The following is a 16,786-nucleotide window of genomic DNA, read 5'->3' on the forward strand; positions in this document are numbered from 1 at the left end:
TTTATTTTCTATCACTCAAATATTCCTTGCTTCATGTGGAGTCCATCACTTAATCAGAGAAGCACACCTTCCTACTCCACGGGAAAGCACAAGTTCTTCTAAAATGCGTAACGCTCAACTAACCAGGGAACTCCTATTTTTTTCTTAGTGAAAGATCCTCACATGTCATCCTCCTAGTTTTCCTAACAAGCCTGGGATACAAGTATTGGACCATTCCCATTTTTAAAGAAGAGAGGGTCAGAGAAATTAACTTTCCCAAGGAATTACAGCTAGTAAGTGGCAGGACTTGCATTAGAGTTCAAATCTGGGTCCAAAGTTTATACACTTTCCCTTAGAACCATTTTCTATTTTGTTCACATGGAAGAAGTCAGTTATAAAACCTTAAATCTGTAGTTATTCTTCCCACACGGACATTCTTCTGTACTTCAGTAATTGAATAATACTGGTTAAGGAGCTTGACTGGGCGGCATGGAGTTCCTAAAGCTAAGACTGCAGCAGATCCTTATATAAACTAGCTCACTATGCCAAGACTTCTGTTCTATAGTCACATCTAGTGATCCTAATCTCATGTGGTTTCACGTAATTTCACAACTGTTAACAGTATCTCTGTAAATGAAAAACAGGCTTCAAATTACATTATTCTTTCATATTTCTTCTCATTTATAAATAATTTAAATATATCATAAGTTATTGAGAACAAGGTCCACACCGCTGACTAATCTCCCCTCATGACATCTTATAAAAACGTACATAATTGATACAACTGAAGTGAATATGCTAAAGAAATCATTCTTTCATACTGCTTTTAAATTAGTTAACTAGTTATTGTATTAAAAAGGATGAACAAAAAATCATTATTATTATATTATATTATATATTATATTATTATTATTATTATTATTACAAAGGAAAACAACAGATTCATACCTGAGATACCTTCTGGCATGTTCATTTTTATGACCAACCATAAGATAATAGCATCCCACTGCAAACCAAGACACCTACAAAATTCAAAATTTACTGTGACCAAAGACGCTTGACTTGGAACTGGAAATCTCTAACATATTAGGCCAGAGATGGGACTAGATGTCCCATCACATGTTCTAGCTCAAGTTATTCTAGTTCAAGTTGGAAACTTCTCTAAGACAGGCTGTCTATCAAGTCCTAGATGAAAAAGAATAGATTCTTCCTCAAAGTGCCTTCAACGATGTTCCTGCAGCATTCAGTAGATGAGGCTCCTAAACACTTAGTTCAAACACCAGTCCGCATCATGTCTGCCCTGGCTTGACCCTGGCTCTAGCAGGCACTCACCAGGATCGACCTCATTAGCTGACTTCTCTTGCACTGGTTTTGCCTCTTTCTTAATTATTTTCATGCTGGCCTAAGGTACAGATTGTGTACCTTGTGTGGGTCTTAGGCCTTGATCCCTGACTTCTGTCTCTAAAGACATAGTTCCTGATTCCAGTTTCAATTTCTGGGTCCTGGCTGTGACCCATAGCAATGTGGGAGACACAAAGATTCAATCACTACACAGTTCAGTTAGGTATCCTACACGTGTAACATGAAAGAGCATTACTCGCGAGAGGTGATATGACTTTCACTTTCAACATCTTATTTTTCTTACATCAAGTATTCTAAAATAAGTACATAAAACTTCCATAACCAGGGGGGAAAAAAGGATTTTTGTCTTATTTGTGTCTTTTGTTACTGTCTGAAGATATCTAAAAAAAGAAAAAAAAAACCTTCATGGGCTGAAAAATTTAATGCTGCTTCTAATTATCACAGCACTAGGAGGTTCTTCTCCAACACCTTGAAATAAAACATTATTCGCTTGAACTTAAATGTAAGTTACTACTTAAACACCAGCTAAATATTTTTTTAAGGTTCAGGTAACAAAACAAACAAACAAACAAACAAAAAAAACACCAAAAAAAGGTATACATCATCCATTTACTTACAGGATTACTAGGATATAGGTCCACCAACTTATGAGAAAGATAGAAAAGTTCTACATTAGAGAAAAAGGAAAAAAATTACATCCAATGAATTTTAAAATATGACTTTCCTCTAGTTACAACTCTCCACAATCACACAGATTTTGTTCTCACGGCAATAACGTCATACTTCTCTCTCTTTCTACCTAATGAGATACATGAACCGCACAGGGCAGCTGCTACAGCTGCTTCGTTCACCTCCACCATCCCCACTCCTGACCCCGTAAGTGAGCGGTGCTGAGTGCTTCTGAGTGGCTAGAAAACCGGATGAACGGCACATGACGCAGGCCGTCATGTTGCTTAAAAAGTAAGGTCTCAGCTCTTCACCCGTCTCAAAAACTGGGAGCGCCTGGGGGGCTCAGTTGCTTAAGTGATGGCCTTCAGCTCAGGTCATGATCCCAGGGTCCCAGGATCGAGTTCCATATAAGGCTCCCAGCTCCACAGGGAGTCTGCTTCTCCCTCTGACCTTCTCCCTTCTCAGACTCTCTCTCAAATAAATAAATAAAAATCTTAAAAACAAAAACTGATGTCTCTGACTCCATAGTCTTATTATGGGCCATCTTAATCACCCACAACCAATCTGCATAACCAAACTTTCTTCAGTTTACCAACTCAGCAAGATGACTTCTTGATAAATAAGTCCAAGCCCTAAAACACCCTGGTGACATTTCCCATGTGCAGACTTGGACTCATTAAACCAGGAGAGCGAGAGAGACGGCATCCACAGAGAGCTCCGGGAGACGGGACGCTGCCAGTCCACGGGCTGTGAGCAGCAGGGGTTTGGAGCTGGAGTGTCTGGCTCCTTAAACTCCTGGCAGAGTTCACTACTCAGTTTAAAAGATTTAAGGGCAAATAGCATCTAAATGTAACTGAATGTTTTTGAAATGTTAAAATATGCAAAGCACAATCAAAAAAAATCAATCCCCCTCCAGCTTCTAAACAGTTACTGCCGGCTGTCTTATCAATTTTCTTACGGATTTTACAAAAAAAGGAAAAACAGAAAAACTGCCCTCCGGTACTCTAAAGCTTATGTAACCTAGACCAGAAACTACACTAGAGAAAACGAGGCAAGGATAAAGGAAGAGTGTCCTGGTTGACTCTCAGTCATTTCGATATAAGCCTTTCTTACCCTTATTCCTCACCCTCACTGGAAAACTCCACTATGTTGTCACCTGCAATCTCAATTATCCAGAATTTATGAGAGAAAATTTCCAGTTACAGAATTTTTTTGTATTAACAATTATTAATTTTTTAAGGATTTTATTTATTTGCCAGAGAGAGTGTGTGTGCGCTCGTCAACAGGGGAGCAGCAGGAAGAGGGAGAAGCAGGCTCCCCAACGCACAGCTTGATCCCAGGACCCTGGGATCAAGACCCGCGCCAAAGGTAGATGCCTAACCACTGAGCCACCCAGGCACCCCCCACCCAACCATCCCTTAACAATTATCATTTTATTTATCGTTTGGTTTTAGGTAGGCTCCACACCCAGCATAGAGCCCAACACAGGGCCTGAACTCAGGACCCTGAGATCAAGAGCTGAGTCAAGAGTTGCACGCTCAACCACACTCAACCAAAGGAGCCACCCAGGCACCCCAACAATTATTATTCGAATTAAAAAAAACGCTTACCATTTGCTTTATTCAGTTCCACAAGTGTTCCTATATGTACGGGCAAACAGTTTGCATGGAAAGGATCTTTCTCCATTACTCTGAAAGTCAAAGCAACACATTTACTACACCAGAAACAGTACGTAACAGATCATAACTCATTAAAATTAGCTATGTCTAAATACTCATTACAACATTATGTAAAATACTGTGGGTTACAATACTTTACTTTTTTTCTTTAAGATTTTATTCATTTATTTGACAGAGAGATCATAAGTAGGCAGAGAGGCAGGCAGAGAGAGAGGGGGAAGCAGGCTTCCTGCCGAGCAGAGAGCCTGACGTGGGGCCCAATCCCAGGACCCTGAGACTATGACCCAAGCCAAAGGCAGAGGCTTAACCCACTGAGCCACCCAGGTGCCCCTCTTTTTTACTTTCTTATTCATCTTCAGGTTGGCACAGTTAAGGTAATGATTATCTTATAAATGAAAGGGAAAATTCTGGTTTATTTTTTAAATAACAGAAATAAATACTATCACATATATTTAGTCCAAGTCAATAGAACTATAATACAGAAAACAAGCAATCCAATTATTTAAAAGGATCAAAAACAATATGAACAGATATAAACAGATCATAAGCATTTGTCAATTAAAAATTTTGTGATATCAAGGATTTTAAGCAACCCCAAAGATCTGTTAAAAATAGCATATGTGTGTTCACTTCAACAACACACACATTAAAAACAGCAGATGTAATTTAGCTAAAAGACAAGCTTGAATCGTGTGCACTTGAAGACTGGCATGGGGGGGAGATAGACTGGCTAGTTAGTTAGTGAGCCAGAGTCAGCACCCAGTACCTAGAGGAATTTACCAGTCCCTACTTTAACAAAGGATGGATTTATGCCAGAATCATAGTTCCAAACTTGCAAATTGTAAAAGACAGATGAGGGGCATGTCTACTTCCAAGGTAATGGAATAAAGCAACAGTGTGCATAAACCTGTGTCTATAAATTGCTCCTTTAAGACAATAAGAACCCTCTAGTACTCAGCAAAAGGTAAAGACAACTTAAATTATCACCAATTAGTTCAAGAGTACTCGGAAAGCAGTCCTGCACCCTTCTTAGGTACAAATGGGACTGGGCTCTATGCTCCCACACAGAAATGAGTAGATATACTTACACAGAAGTAAGCTTGTAGCACATTTTAAAATCACAGTTATAATAATGTCTTTCAGCTAAAGACACTACCACATCCAGATTCTCTTGCAAACCATCTACAGACTCGGGGAGGACAGTTTCACTAGGTTTATTATACTGCAACAGAGAAGGTAAACATGAACTCAGTGAGCAGTACAAAGCAAATGGCAGACTCCATCTGGCCCAAGGGCTTGGCTTTGCACAGGGCAGGTGTGAGCCTCTGGAAGCCCTAACTTCCCGTCCCATCCATCCTCCTCTCAATTAGCTCAACTCTCTTCTCCATTTTGTCACGGAATTCCAGGGTAGGAAGTAATTTACAAATTACAAGTTCAGGAAGCATAAGAAAAAGTCCTCATTTGCATACATCATCATCTCATTTATGTGATAGTTTAATTAGTATAACAAGTCCCTAGGAGAAAGACATGTTTTTGGAAGCTTTTTTATTAATCACATCATATATTTTAAGTAATCTAAATTTATTCTTGCAAATATGCTAAATTAATAAAAACTAATTTTTAAAAAGTTAACCAGTAAAAGAACAGAGGTCAAATTCAGTGAAATACTTACATAAAGCAAAAACTACGTGTTTTTACTTACCTTTTTTAATTTGTTCTCGAAGAGAAAGCGCAGCAATTCCTGTTCTTCAGTACAGAGCTTGCTAAGAGGTAGTGACTCAAGAAGTTCTTTTTCTTAAAAATGTTAAGAACAAAGAATGTCCTCACAATATTTATGGGCGGAAAAACATCAGCAATGAAAAATATTCTTCTATAATTCTTGGTCTAAGTAAATCAGACTCAGAGGAGGAAATGACAAGATCAAAATGTACTAGAAAAACTAAGACAATGGTTCCAGACCCAATGACGAGAAGTATCTGGAGGGCTGAGCCATGAAGCCTTTTAGGCGATGTTGCTCATCACGAGGTGTAAGGACCTACAAGCTGGTTTCCCAACCTCACTCTGTGTGGACAGAGCTGGCCGTCCTAGCACCACAAGACGGTTAGCAGGATCTCTGATCTCTACCCACTAGATGTCAGTAGAAACCTCACACTCCCAAGCCCAATTTGTAAAAATCAAAAATGTCCGTAGGGGGAAAAATCCACCTGGCTGAGAACCAAGGCACTAGCCTAAACTATGCTTGAACCTCATTCATACAACACCTCCAATTTCTCTCTGCTTCTTGCATGTCTCCTCCCATTACCGCTCACATACTAAGTCTATGGTTCTCAGCCCTAGTTGTACCTTCAGGTCATCTGAGAGCTTTAAAACATCTGATGCCAAAGCCCCACCATCAGAGATTCTGTTCCACTTGCCTGGAGCTGGGAACTGCACACTGATGTTTTCAAAGCCCCTCGGGGCTTTGAGATATACACAGGTCGGGCACCTCTGAATCAGATACCAAGAACTCAGTTTACACTACCTTAAGTCACTTCTCCAAAAGATGGTCTCATCACATCAAAACCGCTAAAGATTCTGAAAACCAAGTGCTCCACATTTGAAGATGCTAAGGAAGTTAATACCTCTATTTAAACCTGCACATAGTCTGCTCTTGATTCTACAGATTTCAGAGGAAAAAAATTCAACCAATATTAATCATGCTAAACATGAAAACACCTGAGTTTCCAAACCTTCTTGGGCTGTCAACATGTGATGTGATGTTAAAAGATCAAACGCTTCAAAACAGTAGGCATCGAGCTTCAAAGCTTCTTTGTAACTACAGGTAGCCAGGGCTCGGTTGTCCAGGGCATCATAGATCTTCCCTCGTAGGAGACAAATAGAACTCTTTATCTGTTGGAAAAATGAGGCACACACTAAATCAATACTTCTAAGCTTAACTTTTGATCAAGAATTATATATTATCTGGGGCACCTGGGTGGCTCAGTAGATTAAGCATCTGCCTTTGGCTCAGGTCATGATCCTGGAGTCCCAGGATCAAGTCCCACATCGGGGTCCCCACTCAGTGGAGAGTCTGTTTCTCCCTCTGACCCTCCCCACCCTTGTGCTTTCACCCATGCGCAAATAAATAAATTAAATTAAATTAAATGAGTTATATATTATCTGAAAACTGAGACTCTCCTTACCCTCTAAAAGGATTTATTCCATCCCAACCGTGAAATGGCATAAATTAACAGAAACAGGAAAGCAAAGTAAAACTTTTCTAAGCTGTTTCTCCCAGGATCTTCTCATTTTAACAATTTTTATAGAGCACATGCCACAGCTACTTTGTTCCTTATCTGTTCTGTCTCAAAAAGGGTAATGATTTAGATAGCAAACAGCATACAAATATTAAACTCAGGCAGTATGACAGGCAGCTCTCAATGAAAGGTTCTTAGTTAATATTGGAAAATGCAGCAACATAGCACAATGGTCATGGATATGTAGGACTGGATAGATCTAAGTTCAAATCCCAGCTCTGATGCTTACTAGTGACCCCAGACAAGTTTCCTTTCCCCATCTAACTTACAAGGCCTGAGAACTAGAGGGAATCATTCTCTGCACAGCTAGCACATGCTACGGTGTTCACACAGTAACCATCACACTACTACCGTTAACATGAGGATACAGTAATTCAACTTATATTCCAGACTCTGACCCTCAAGAAACACGTAACTAAACTTATAGATGATCCAGAGACAGACAGCTGAAAGGGGTGAAAGGCACAGAAAAGTCATCAGGAATTCCAAACCTAAAAATATTAGAAGATATAACAAGCTAAACTTAGACCCAATCAGTACCACGTGACTTGTAAAAAAAAAAAAAAAGGTAATTTCATAAAATAATAACATATTACAAATAAACCATGCATTCCTTAGCAAGAAAATTAATGGATAAGCAGTCCAAAATAATAATGGTAATACCAAGCTCCCTCATAAATATCTTTCTTAGTGGAAAAATCAATGCACTTCTTAGCACATAGATATCTCAAGAAGGCTGTTAAAAAAAAGAAAAAGAAAAAGAAAACAGTTCAGATTAAAAAACCGTGAATATTATTTATTATGTTACATTATATAATCTCTGCCAACAAGAAATTTACAACTTCAGGCAGATATGAAGTATACAAACTGAAATATACACTAAATAACATAGTAACACCAGACCACTCCCTGCAAAGAAGCAAACTAAGGTAACCAAGGCTTTTTTTGGCGGGTGGGGGGCGGGGGTTTGCAACACAGTAAGATGGGGAAAGGTTTAAGGTATCAAAAATGAGAAGAAAGATCTCAGGTGAGCCTCTTTCAGATTCAAACATATGAGGACATAACTACAGCTTCCAACTAAGAACACAGAAACGTTCGGGATCTTTTTGTGTTTCAGTTGCAAATAAGTTGGGAACCAAACTGTCTTAACGTGGTTATACTCAAATAAAAGAAAGTGACTTAGGTGTACCACATCATGTGAGTAATTCTTACTGATGTTACGGCAGCATGCTAACTGCAGCGTGACTTACCGAAGACTGTGACATTTCCCAGTCACTGGAGGGGTCTTTCAAGCCACTTTCGTCCTTCAAGTATTTTTCAAATAACCTTTTGTTGATCGGCTCCTCCATGTCGAGAATGTCAAGTGCCTGCTGATGCTCTCTCGCAGCATACTGTGTAAAACCAGAAATCCTGTCCATCACCCATGACTGCTAACGGTACGCACACAAGTACTGTAAACTTTAAAAGGGCAATATGATATCATACCCATTACCTGAATTTAAAATGTAGAGTTTAAAATTTAAAATTCTAAAGCAGAATCTTCTTCATGCATGTCAGATTCCAGTAAATGGAGAATCAATATGTTATAGCAAACAATACTAAAGAAAACATTTCCTCACGAACTACTTTACTGCCAAGCTTGATCACCAAAATCCTTACACATACGTAAGGGATGTGTAACATTCACATAATTAAATTTTTACCAAAGAAAACTGAAACTGAGAGCATACTTACATGGCATCTAGCTGCAAGGTAGCGACAAGCTTCATATAGCTAAGAAAGAAATCAATCTATTAAAAAAGAGATCAAGATAATATACACCCTCATTCTAAGAAAAAACTATAAACATAAAATGAAGAAAGTTACTTTCACAATGTCCTTTTACTCTTGCAGAAAATCCAAATCCAGTCTTTTTAACTCATATTCATCTGTTTACCAGGTACTAATGACTCAAAAAGGAGTAAGGAGAGACACCCAAGTGGCTCAGTTGATTAAGTATCGGCCTTCACCTCAGGTCATGATCCCAGGGTCCTGGGACAGAGTCCTGCATCGGGATCCCTGCTCAGCTGGGAGCCAGCTTCTCCCTTTGCCCCGCCCTCCCCCCATGCTTGTGTGCGCGCTCTCTCTCTCTGAAGTAAATAAAATCTTTTTTAAAAAGGCAAAATAAAACAGTAAGATGGTTAAGAAGAAAAAGGAGTTAGGGTTTGCCCCCAAGGACGTTTTGGCGGGAAGACATAAACACAGCACTGTGTAAGACACAAACAACATAAAGTCTGAAAGAAGAGCATGAGAAATACCAGCCAGTTAAAACATGTGCAAGGGAGAGAAAAGTGAGAGGTTGGCGAGCATTCCAGGCACTGAGCATGAACAGCTGTCACATGTCCAGGGGGCTGCAAGTAGTCAGCAAGACTGGGCTGCATGTTACATGTAGTGGTCATGGTGCTGGGTTCCACACAGACTGCAGAGAAATCATCAAGGACCTCTGGTGCCTACTGACGCATCCGATTTTACCCTGTAGGTGATGGGAGATCACTGAGTGATAGTGTGAGTGCTATAACCAGGCCTGTGTTTCGGTATTTTGGGAAGATTACCTTGTGATAGTTTAAAAGACAGTTAAAAAGAGAGAGAAAGTAGAGTGGGATAGATGTTACTAGAGAATGCAGACAAAAGATTAAAACAAAACAGACAAATTAAAGCCCTGACATGTATAAGCAGTAATAAGAGATAAAGGAATATCCGTAATTCCAGGATTATTCAGAAAACAGAATTTTCAAAACTTAGTGACTAGATGTGGGGGGCGGGGAGCAAAAGTGACTGAGATTAGGAATTAGAAAATATCTCTTTACATTCAGTAAGAAAAACTGAATCCTTTTAAATAATTTTGACATTTAATCTAATGACAATTTTGAAAAGCTTTGGGAAGCTTTAACGTTCACACCAACACTTACTTTATCCAGTTTTCGTGACCGAAGTGCATGAGCCGCTCTATGATATTGCGCTGTTAGGTAAAGACACTGAGCCAACCAATAAATGTCCTGGGGTTCCTCTGAAAGGAAAAAAATCACATAAAGTGGTAAGAGGTACAAGGAAATATAGAAAGGTTTTTAAAATACAGAAATCAGAAAAAAAAAAATTAGAAGTTGTCACTTACCATGAGAGAGTGAAGCTACTTTATCTGCCCAAAAGAGAGCACTTTGATACTGTTGCTGTATAAAAAAAAAAAATTACTGTTATTTCAATAGTTTTAAACAAATATCTAATATTATTAGAATGCTATATAGTAAGTCAACATCTTCATACAGTAACTGTTTCCATGTTGCAGGGGTCCACATCTCAGCTGAGTTTGGTTCAGTGGTACAATTAAAACATTGTTGTAAGATCTTTGACAATATACAGCTCAAGAAGGTAGGATTTCTTTTTAAACTTATACATTGGAAAAATGTTATCAGCAGGTCCCTAAAACACTAGACAATTTAAACAATTCTTTTACAGTATCTCCTCATTACCAAGGCTCTCAGTTCCCGAACGCAAACTGCAACTCTGTTGCCAGTCAGTCCGCCAAGAGGAATGCTTAGAGCATGGTTACAAATTTGCAAACTTTAAGCGCCCCCAGGGCGGACACCAGCCCCGGCTCATTCCTCACCCGTCCCCCGGGCCAGAGAGAAAGTGCTCGGGGCCGTCCGTGCCGTTCTAGGGGCCGACCGGGGGGCCGACCGGGGTAGCGCGCTCCGACGCACCGCAGGCGCTCGGCATCTCCCTCGCCGCCGTTCGGAACATCTCACACGCGCGTGGTTCCCTCCCCGCCTACGTGACCCCGCGGGTTCCGGAGTCGCTCTCGGACACCGCGGTTCTCGCACACAGTGCGCGCGACCAAAGTACGGACGCGACAAGACGCGGTCGTCCGTGTCTTCGTTCCCTCGGATTCTGCCGAGCGGGAACCACCGCGTCCCACCCACCGGCCCAACTCAGAGGCCGCCCTGCCACTGTCCTCCCACGGCACCCGCCCGCCTCCAGCGGGCACCCACTCCGCGCGCGGCGGTCGGGCGGCGGCACAGCGGGGCTCCGAGCACGCGCGAGGCCGGCGGGCCGCTCGGCGGTGTCCACTCCGGTGTCCCTCGTCCTCCCGGCTGCACAGCGGGCGGGGGCGGGGGGGGCTGGACCCGTCCCTTCGGGGCTTTAGCCCAGGGCGAAGGCCCAGGCCCGGCCGGACCCAGCGCCACCAAGGCCGCGACGACAGTCTCCCCGGCGGACCGGGGCCCGCGCTCCCCGGGTGGCGCCGCCCACCTGGTCCAGGTACTGCCGGACTCGCTTCCGCAGCCGCTCCAGGTTCATGGCCGCGGGGCCGGGGAGTCCGACCGAGCGCCGTCCCCCGCCGCGGCGCGCGCCCGCCTTCCCGCCGCCCGCCGGGCCCGCCCGGAGCCCGCCCAGCAGCGGCCCGCGCCCGCTCCGACCCCGCCCGGCCCCGCGCCCGAGCTTCCGCTCCCGCCCAGACCCCGCCCCGGAAGCCGTCCGCGAACGCGTCCCCTCTGGCGCCAGAGCCCGGGGCCGCGCCTTCGGTTCCGAGGCGCTTCTTTGACCCTCGGGTGGCCGGCGGTTCGGGGGCCAGGGACGCCTTTCCTTTGCACTCAGGGTCCTGGTCGCGCGGCGCGTCGTGCTGTCCGTGCGCCGTTCAGTCATGGGCTCGCTCTGCGGCCGGCGCGGGGCGACCGCGGACGGGCTTGGGGTGTAGGCGGCGACGCCGGCCCGGAGGCCCCACGTGTCCCCGCCCCGCCGCGGCGGCAGAAGCCCCGGCCGAGGAGGCGACCGGAGCCCGGGGAGGAGCCCGGAAGCTGCCCGCGGACACCGATTCCGGGCCGGGGGGTGCTACGGGGTCGCCGTGGGCGCCCCGAGCCCCGCGATCCGGCCCAGCCGACCTTGGGGCGCCCGCGGTCCGTCCCGGAGGCCCCGCTTGAGCGACCCTCCCGCACCCGACGCCTGAGCTCGGTCCGGCCCTGCGAGCGGGGTTCGGGCCCCCGCCCCGCCGTGACACCCCCCGCCCCGCCGTGACCCCCCCGCCCCGCCGTCACACACACCCCCGCCCCGCCGTGACCCCCCCGCCCCGCCGTGACACCCCCCCCGCCCCGTCGTCACCCCCCCCCGCTCCCGCCGTGACCCACCCCGGCCCCGCCGTCACCCCCCCGCCCCGTCGTCACACACCCCCCGCCCCGCCGTGACACCCCCGTCCCCGCCGTGACCCCCCCCGCCCCGCCGTCACACACCCCCCGCCCCGCCGTCACACACCCCCGCTCCCGCCGTGACCCCCCCCCGCCCCGTCGTCACACCCCCCCCGCTCCCGCCGTGACCCACCCCGGCCCCGTCGTGACCCTCCCCGGCCCCGCCGTCACCCCCCCCGCCCCGTCGTCACACACCCCCCGCCCCGCCGTGACCCCCCGCCCCGCCGTGACCCCCCCCCGCCCCGCCGTCACACACACCCCCGCCCCGTCGTCACACCCCCCCGCTCCCGCCGTCACACCCCCCCGCCCCGCCGTGACCCCCCCCGCCCCGCCGTCACACCCCCCCGCCCCGCCGTCACACACACCCCCGCCCCGCCGTGACCCCCCCGCCCCGCCGTGACACCCCCCCCGCCCCGTCGTCACACCCCCCCGCCCCGCCGTCACACCCCCCCCCGCTCCCGCCGTGACCCACCCCGCCCCGTCGTCACACCCCCCCCCGCTCCCGCCGTGACCCACCCCGGCCCCGCCGTCACCCCCCCCGCCCCGTCGTCACACACCCCCCGCCCCGCCGTGACACCCCCCCCGCCCCGTCGTCACACCCCCCCGCCCCGTCGTCACACCCCCCCGCTCCCGCCGTGACCCCCCCCGCCCCGTCGTCACACCCCCCCCCGCTCCCGCCGTGACCCACCCCGGCCCCGCCGTCACCCCCCCCCGCCCCGTCGTCACACACCCCCCGCCCCGCCGTGACCCCCCGCCCCGCCGTGACCCCCCCCGCCCCGCCGTGACACCCCCCCGCCCCGCCGTCACACACACCCCCGCCCCGCCGTGACACCCCCGTCCCCGCCGTGACACCCCCCGCCCCGCCGTGACACCCCCGCCCCGCCGTGACACTCCCCCCGCCCCGTCGTCACACCCCCCCGCTCCCGCCGTGACCCCCCCCGCCCCGTCGTCACACCCCCCCCCCGCTCCCGCCGTGACCCACCCCGGCCCCGTCGTGACCCTCCCCGGCCCCGCCGTCACCCCCCCCGCCCCGCCGTCACCCCCCCCGCCCCGTCGTCACACACCCCCCGCCCCGCCGTGACCCCCCGCCCCGCCGTGACCCCCCCCGCCCCGCCGTGACACCCCCGTCCCCGCCGTGACCCCCCCCGCCCCGCCGTGACACCCCCGCCCCGCCGTGACACCCCCCCCGCCCCGTCGTCACACCCCCCCCGCTCCCGCCGTGACCCACCTCGGCCCCGTCGTGACCCTCCCCGGCCCCGCCGTCACCCCCCCCGCCCCGCCGTCACCCCCCCCGCCCCGTCGTCACACACCCCCCGCCCCGCCGTGACCCCCCGCCCCGCCGTCACCCCCCGCGCCCCGTCGTCACACCCCCCCGCCCCCGCCGTCACGCCCCCCTCTCCGGCCCCGCCGTGCCCTGCCCCTCGTCCGCCCGCGAACTCGCCGCGCGGTGGCTCGTCACCTGCGGGACCGGCCTCCCGCCGCGCGGACGGTCCCCCCCGCCCCGCCCGCACGAACGTCCCCCGGTGCCTTCTGTCTCCGACCCCGCGCGTGAGACGCGCAGACCAGGCCGGCCCGCGAGCCGGGGTAGAAGTGGTCGTGCGGCTGCCGGGAGCGGGGCGTGGGCGGGGCGGTCCCCGGGGAGGGGACGGGAGGCCACGATGACCTAAAACGGGCCGCGGCGGTCCCCGGACCCGCGGTTTCACGGTGAGTGCGGCGCGGCCGGCGGAACCCGCGGAACACGGGGTGGACGGTGAGTGCGAGTCGGAGCGGCCTGTGGAGTGTCCCGGGCGGAGCGCAGGGACCTCGAGGGACCGGGCGGTGCTGCCCCAGCGAGACTCGGGCGACGCGTAAGTGATGGAACTGAGCCTTTCCTCCTCATAATGAAGTTACGTTCTTGAAACAAAGCCAATGCACTCTCATTACCAGAAAAAGGAAAAAGAAGTATGTAGGTGGATGAACCGCGAATGAAGTCAAAAGACAAGAAATAAAATGGAAACTTACCATAACATGCCAGTGTCCTAAAGAGGTAAGGCCAGGCTCGAAAGACCCGTGATTCCGGGCCGGGCGGCTCAGCTGAGTACCTGCATTTGGCTCACAGGTCTGGAGTCTGCGGGTGGAGCCCCGCGTGGGGCCCTGCTCCGCCGGTGCCGCTCTCCCTCTTTCTGCTCCTCCCCCAACCCCTCCACCCCATGGTCTCTCTCTCTCACTCTCTCAAAAAAATAAACAAAATCTTAAAAAAAAAAAAAAAAAAAGACCAGTGGCTCAAAAATTAAAATGAGCAAATTACTGAAAGTACACTTCATCAGGAAAGAAATACAAACAGTCTAGACATATGAAAGAAAACTCAACTTCATTCATAATAAAAATTAAAATGATAGTAGGGTGCCACTTTTCATACATCAGCAAAGACCAAAAAGATTGGTGATGCTTTTTTGACAAGAGTGTGGGGAGGGGTGCCTGGGGGCTCAGTCGATAAGTGCCTGCCTTTGGCTCAGGTCATGATCCCAGGGTCCTAGGATCAAGCCCTGCCCAGCAGGAAGCCTGCTTCTCCCTCTCCCACTCCCCCTGCTTGTGTTCCCTCTCTCACTGTGTCTTTCTCTGTCAAATAAATAAATAAAATCTTTTTTTTTTTTTTTAAAGTGTGGGGGAAACAGGCTCATATGTTATTTTTGTGGGTGATGTTGGTATACTGTCTATGGTGAACAAGTTGGAAAGTCTTCCAGAACTAAATATGACATACTCTGCCTTAATTTTTCCCCTTCTAGAGATACATGTTGCACATGTGCTGAATGACCTGCTTCATAAGGATGGTCATTATAGCACTGTCTGTCAGAGCAGAAGGTTAGGGACACTTTAATAACCTGACAGATAGGAAACCGATTCAAGAATTCCCAGTGCACTCACATAGTGGGATACCACGCAGCTGTTTAAAAGAAGAAGGCAGGGGTGCCTGACTGGCTCAGTCAGAAGAGCATGCAACTCTTGATCTCAGGGTCATGAGTTCGAGTCCCAAGTTGGGTGTAGAGATTACTTAAAAATAAATAAATACATAAACTTCAAAATGTATAAATGAAATTAAGAAATAGAAGAACAAGGCAGTTCTGTGTATGGATATAAAACAATCTCCAACATATATTAAGACGGGGGAAGCAAGTTATAGGAAAGTGTTTCTCATATGCATCCATTCGGGTTAAACAGGAAACTAACTAACGAATAGGTAAGAAGATCCTTAAACTCTCTCCTGGAGGACAAATCAGAAAACTGGCCACAGTGCAATGCCTTCTGGGAGGAGTACTGGAAGCTATGAGAGGAGCTGTGAGAGAGGACTTTCCCTGGGTATCTTCTTGCACCCCTTGAATTTCAGACCATGTACATGTAGTACCTTTTAAAGGTAGATATAACCTTTATAAATACAAAAGCCCAAGAAAGAAAGAAAATGCAGAGAAATGGAAAGGACATAAAACTTCCCATAAAGAATCCTATCCACTCAGAAATTCTTTTCTTAGCACTTTTGTGAGTAATCTGCCATTTCCTCTATGCGCACACACACACACACACGCGCACACGCACACGCACACACGCACGCACACACACATGCGCACGGTAACATTGAAATTTCTTCTCCTATACCTTTCTCTTCACCTCTTCTCAGAAACGATCACGGTCAACTATCGCTGTACTCTTCATACTCTCCTTTCTGTACTTTGAATATACATATACACATTTATAAATATCTTTTTCTTTTCTACAAAAAAAGGATGGTGTGATATGTAATTATTTTGAGATTTGCCTGGTTCACTGGTATACATTAGCGATCTTTCCCTGTCAGAGCCTGCTTTGTTCTTTCCAACAACTGAAAAATGTTTCATGTTATATTCATCAAACCAGCCTCTGGGATGTGATGCTATACAAACTAACACTTCACAGCTGAGTGTCCGTGATGGTTAATTTTATATGTCAATTAGACTGGAGCATAGGATACCCATATCTTTGGTGGAACATGATTCTGGGTTTGTTCGTGAGCTGTTTTGGATAGAATTAATATTTGAATCAGTAGACTGAGTAAAGCACATTGCCCTCCCCCAGTGTGGGCCTCATCTAATCCATTAAAGGCATGAATAGAACAAAAAGGTCGAGTAAGAGAGAATTTGCTCTCTGCCTAACTGCTTAAGCTTTGACATTCATTGATCTTCTGCCTTGGGACTCAGACTCAGCCTGGAATTCACACCATTGGCCCTCCCAGGTCTCCATCTTACCAACTACAAATCTCGGGACTTCTCAGCCTCCGTAACTGTATGAATCAGTTCCTTATAATAAATCATGTATGCACACACACACACACACACACCCCTCTTCTATTGGTTCAGTTTCTCTGGGAAACAGATGAATACAATGGCCATTTCATTTAGGAGATCTTTGAGCTCCCCAAGTTGAGCTTATGCGTCCCTCATACACTTTTTAGTAACACTGTATTTTCCTCATTGAAACATGATTGTAATTGCCTGTTCATTTTTTCATATCATCTGCCCCGTAGTCTGTGTGTTCCTTGAAGGCCAATACTGTGGGAGAATGTGAGGAGAAGGAAATA

The 16,786-nt window shown here is 48.0% G+C and overlaps 1 protein-coding gene across 1 annotated transcript in view; it reads right to left on the minus strand.

Moving 5' to 3' along the window:
• CDC16 (cell division cycle 16) overlaps positions 1-11,438 on the minus strand; it is a 29,203-nt gene extending 17,765 nt beyond the window's left edge. Inside the window, exons 1-11 of the mRNA XM_080799027.1 lie at positions 11,270-11,438; positions 10,137-10,191; positions 9,934-10,031; positions 8,720-8,758; positions 8,236-8,376; positions 6,419-6,578; positions 5,392-5,483; positions 4,778-4,911; positions 3,621-3,700; positions 1,959-2,008; positions 928-1,001 (exon numbers count right to left, since the gene is read on the minus strand). Coding sequence (XP_080655153.1) covers positions 928-1,001; positions 1,959-2,008; positions 3,621-3,700; positions 4,778-4,911; positions 5,392-5,483; positions 6,419-6,578; positions 8,236-8,376; positions 8,720-8,758; positions 9,934-10,031; positions 10,137-10,191; positions 11,270-11,317 — 971 coding nt within the window. The 5' untranslated portion in view covers positions 11,318-11,438. The remainder of the gene's footprint in view (positions 1-927; positions 1,002-1,958; positions 2,009-3,620; positions 3,701-4,777; positions 4,912-5,391; positions 5,484-6,418; positions 6,579-8,235; positions 8,377-8,719; positions 8,759-9,933; positions 10,032-10,136; positions 10,192-11,269) is intronic.
• Positions 11,439-16,786: the final 5,348 nt, after the last annotated feature.

Source organism: Martes martes, assembly GCF_963455335.1.
Source record: "Martes martes genome assembly, chromosome: 3".
Lineage (NCBI taxonomy): Eukaryota > Metazoa > Chordata > Mammalia > Carnivora > Mustelidae > Martes > Martes martes.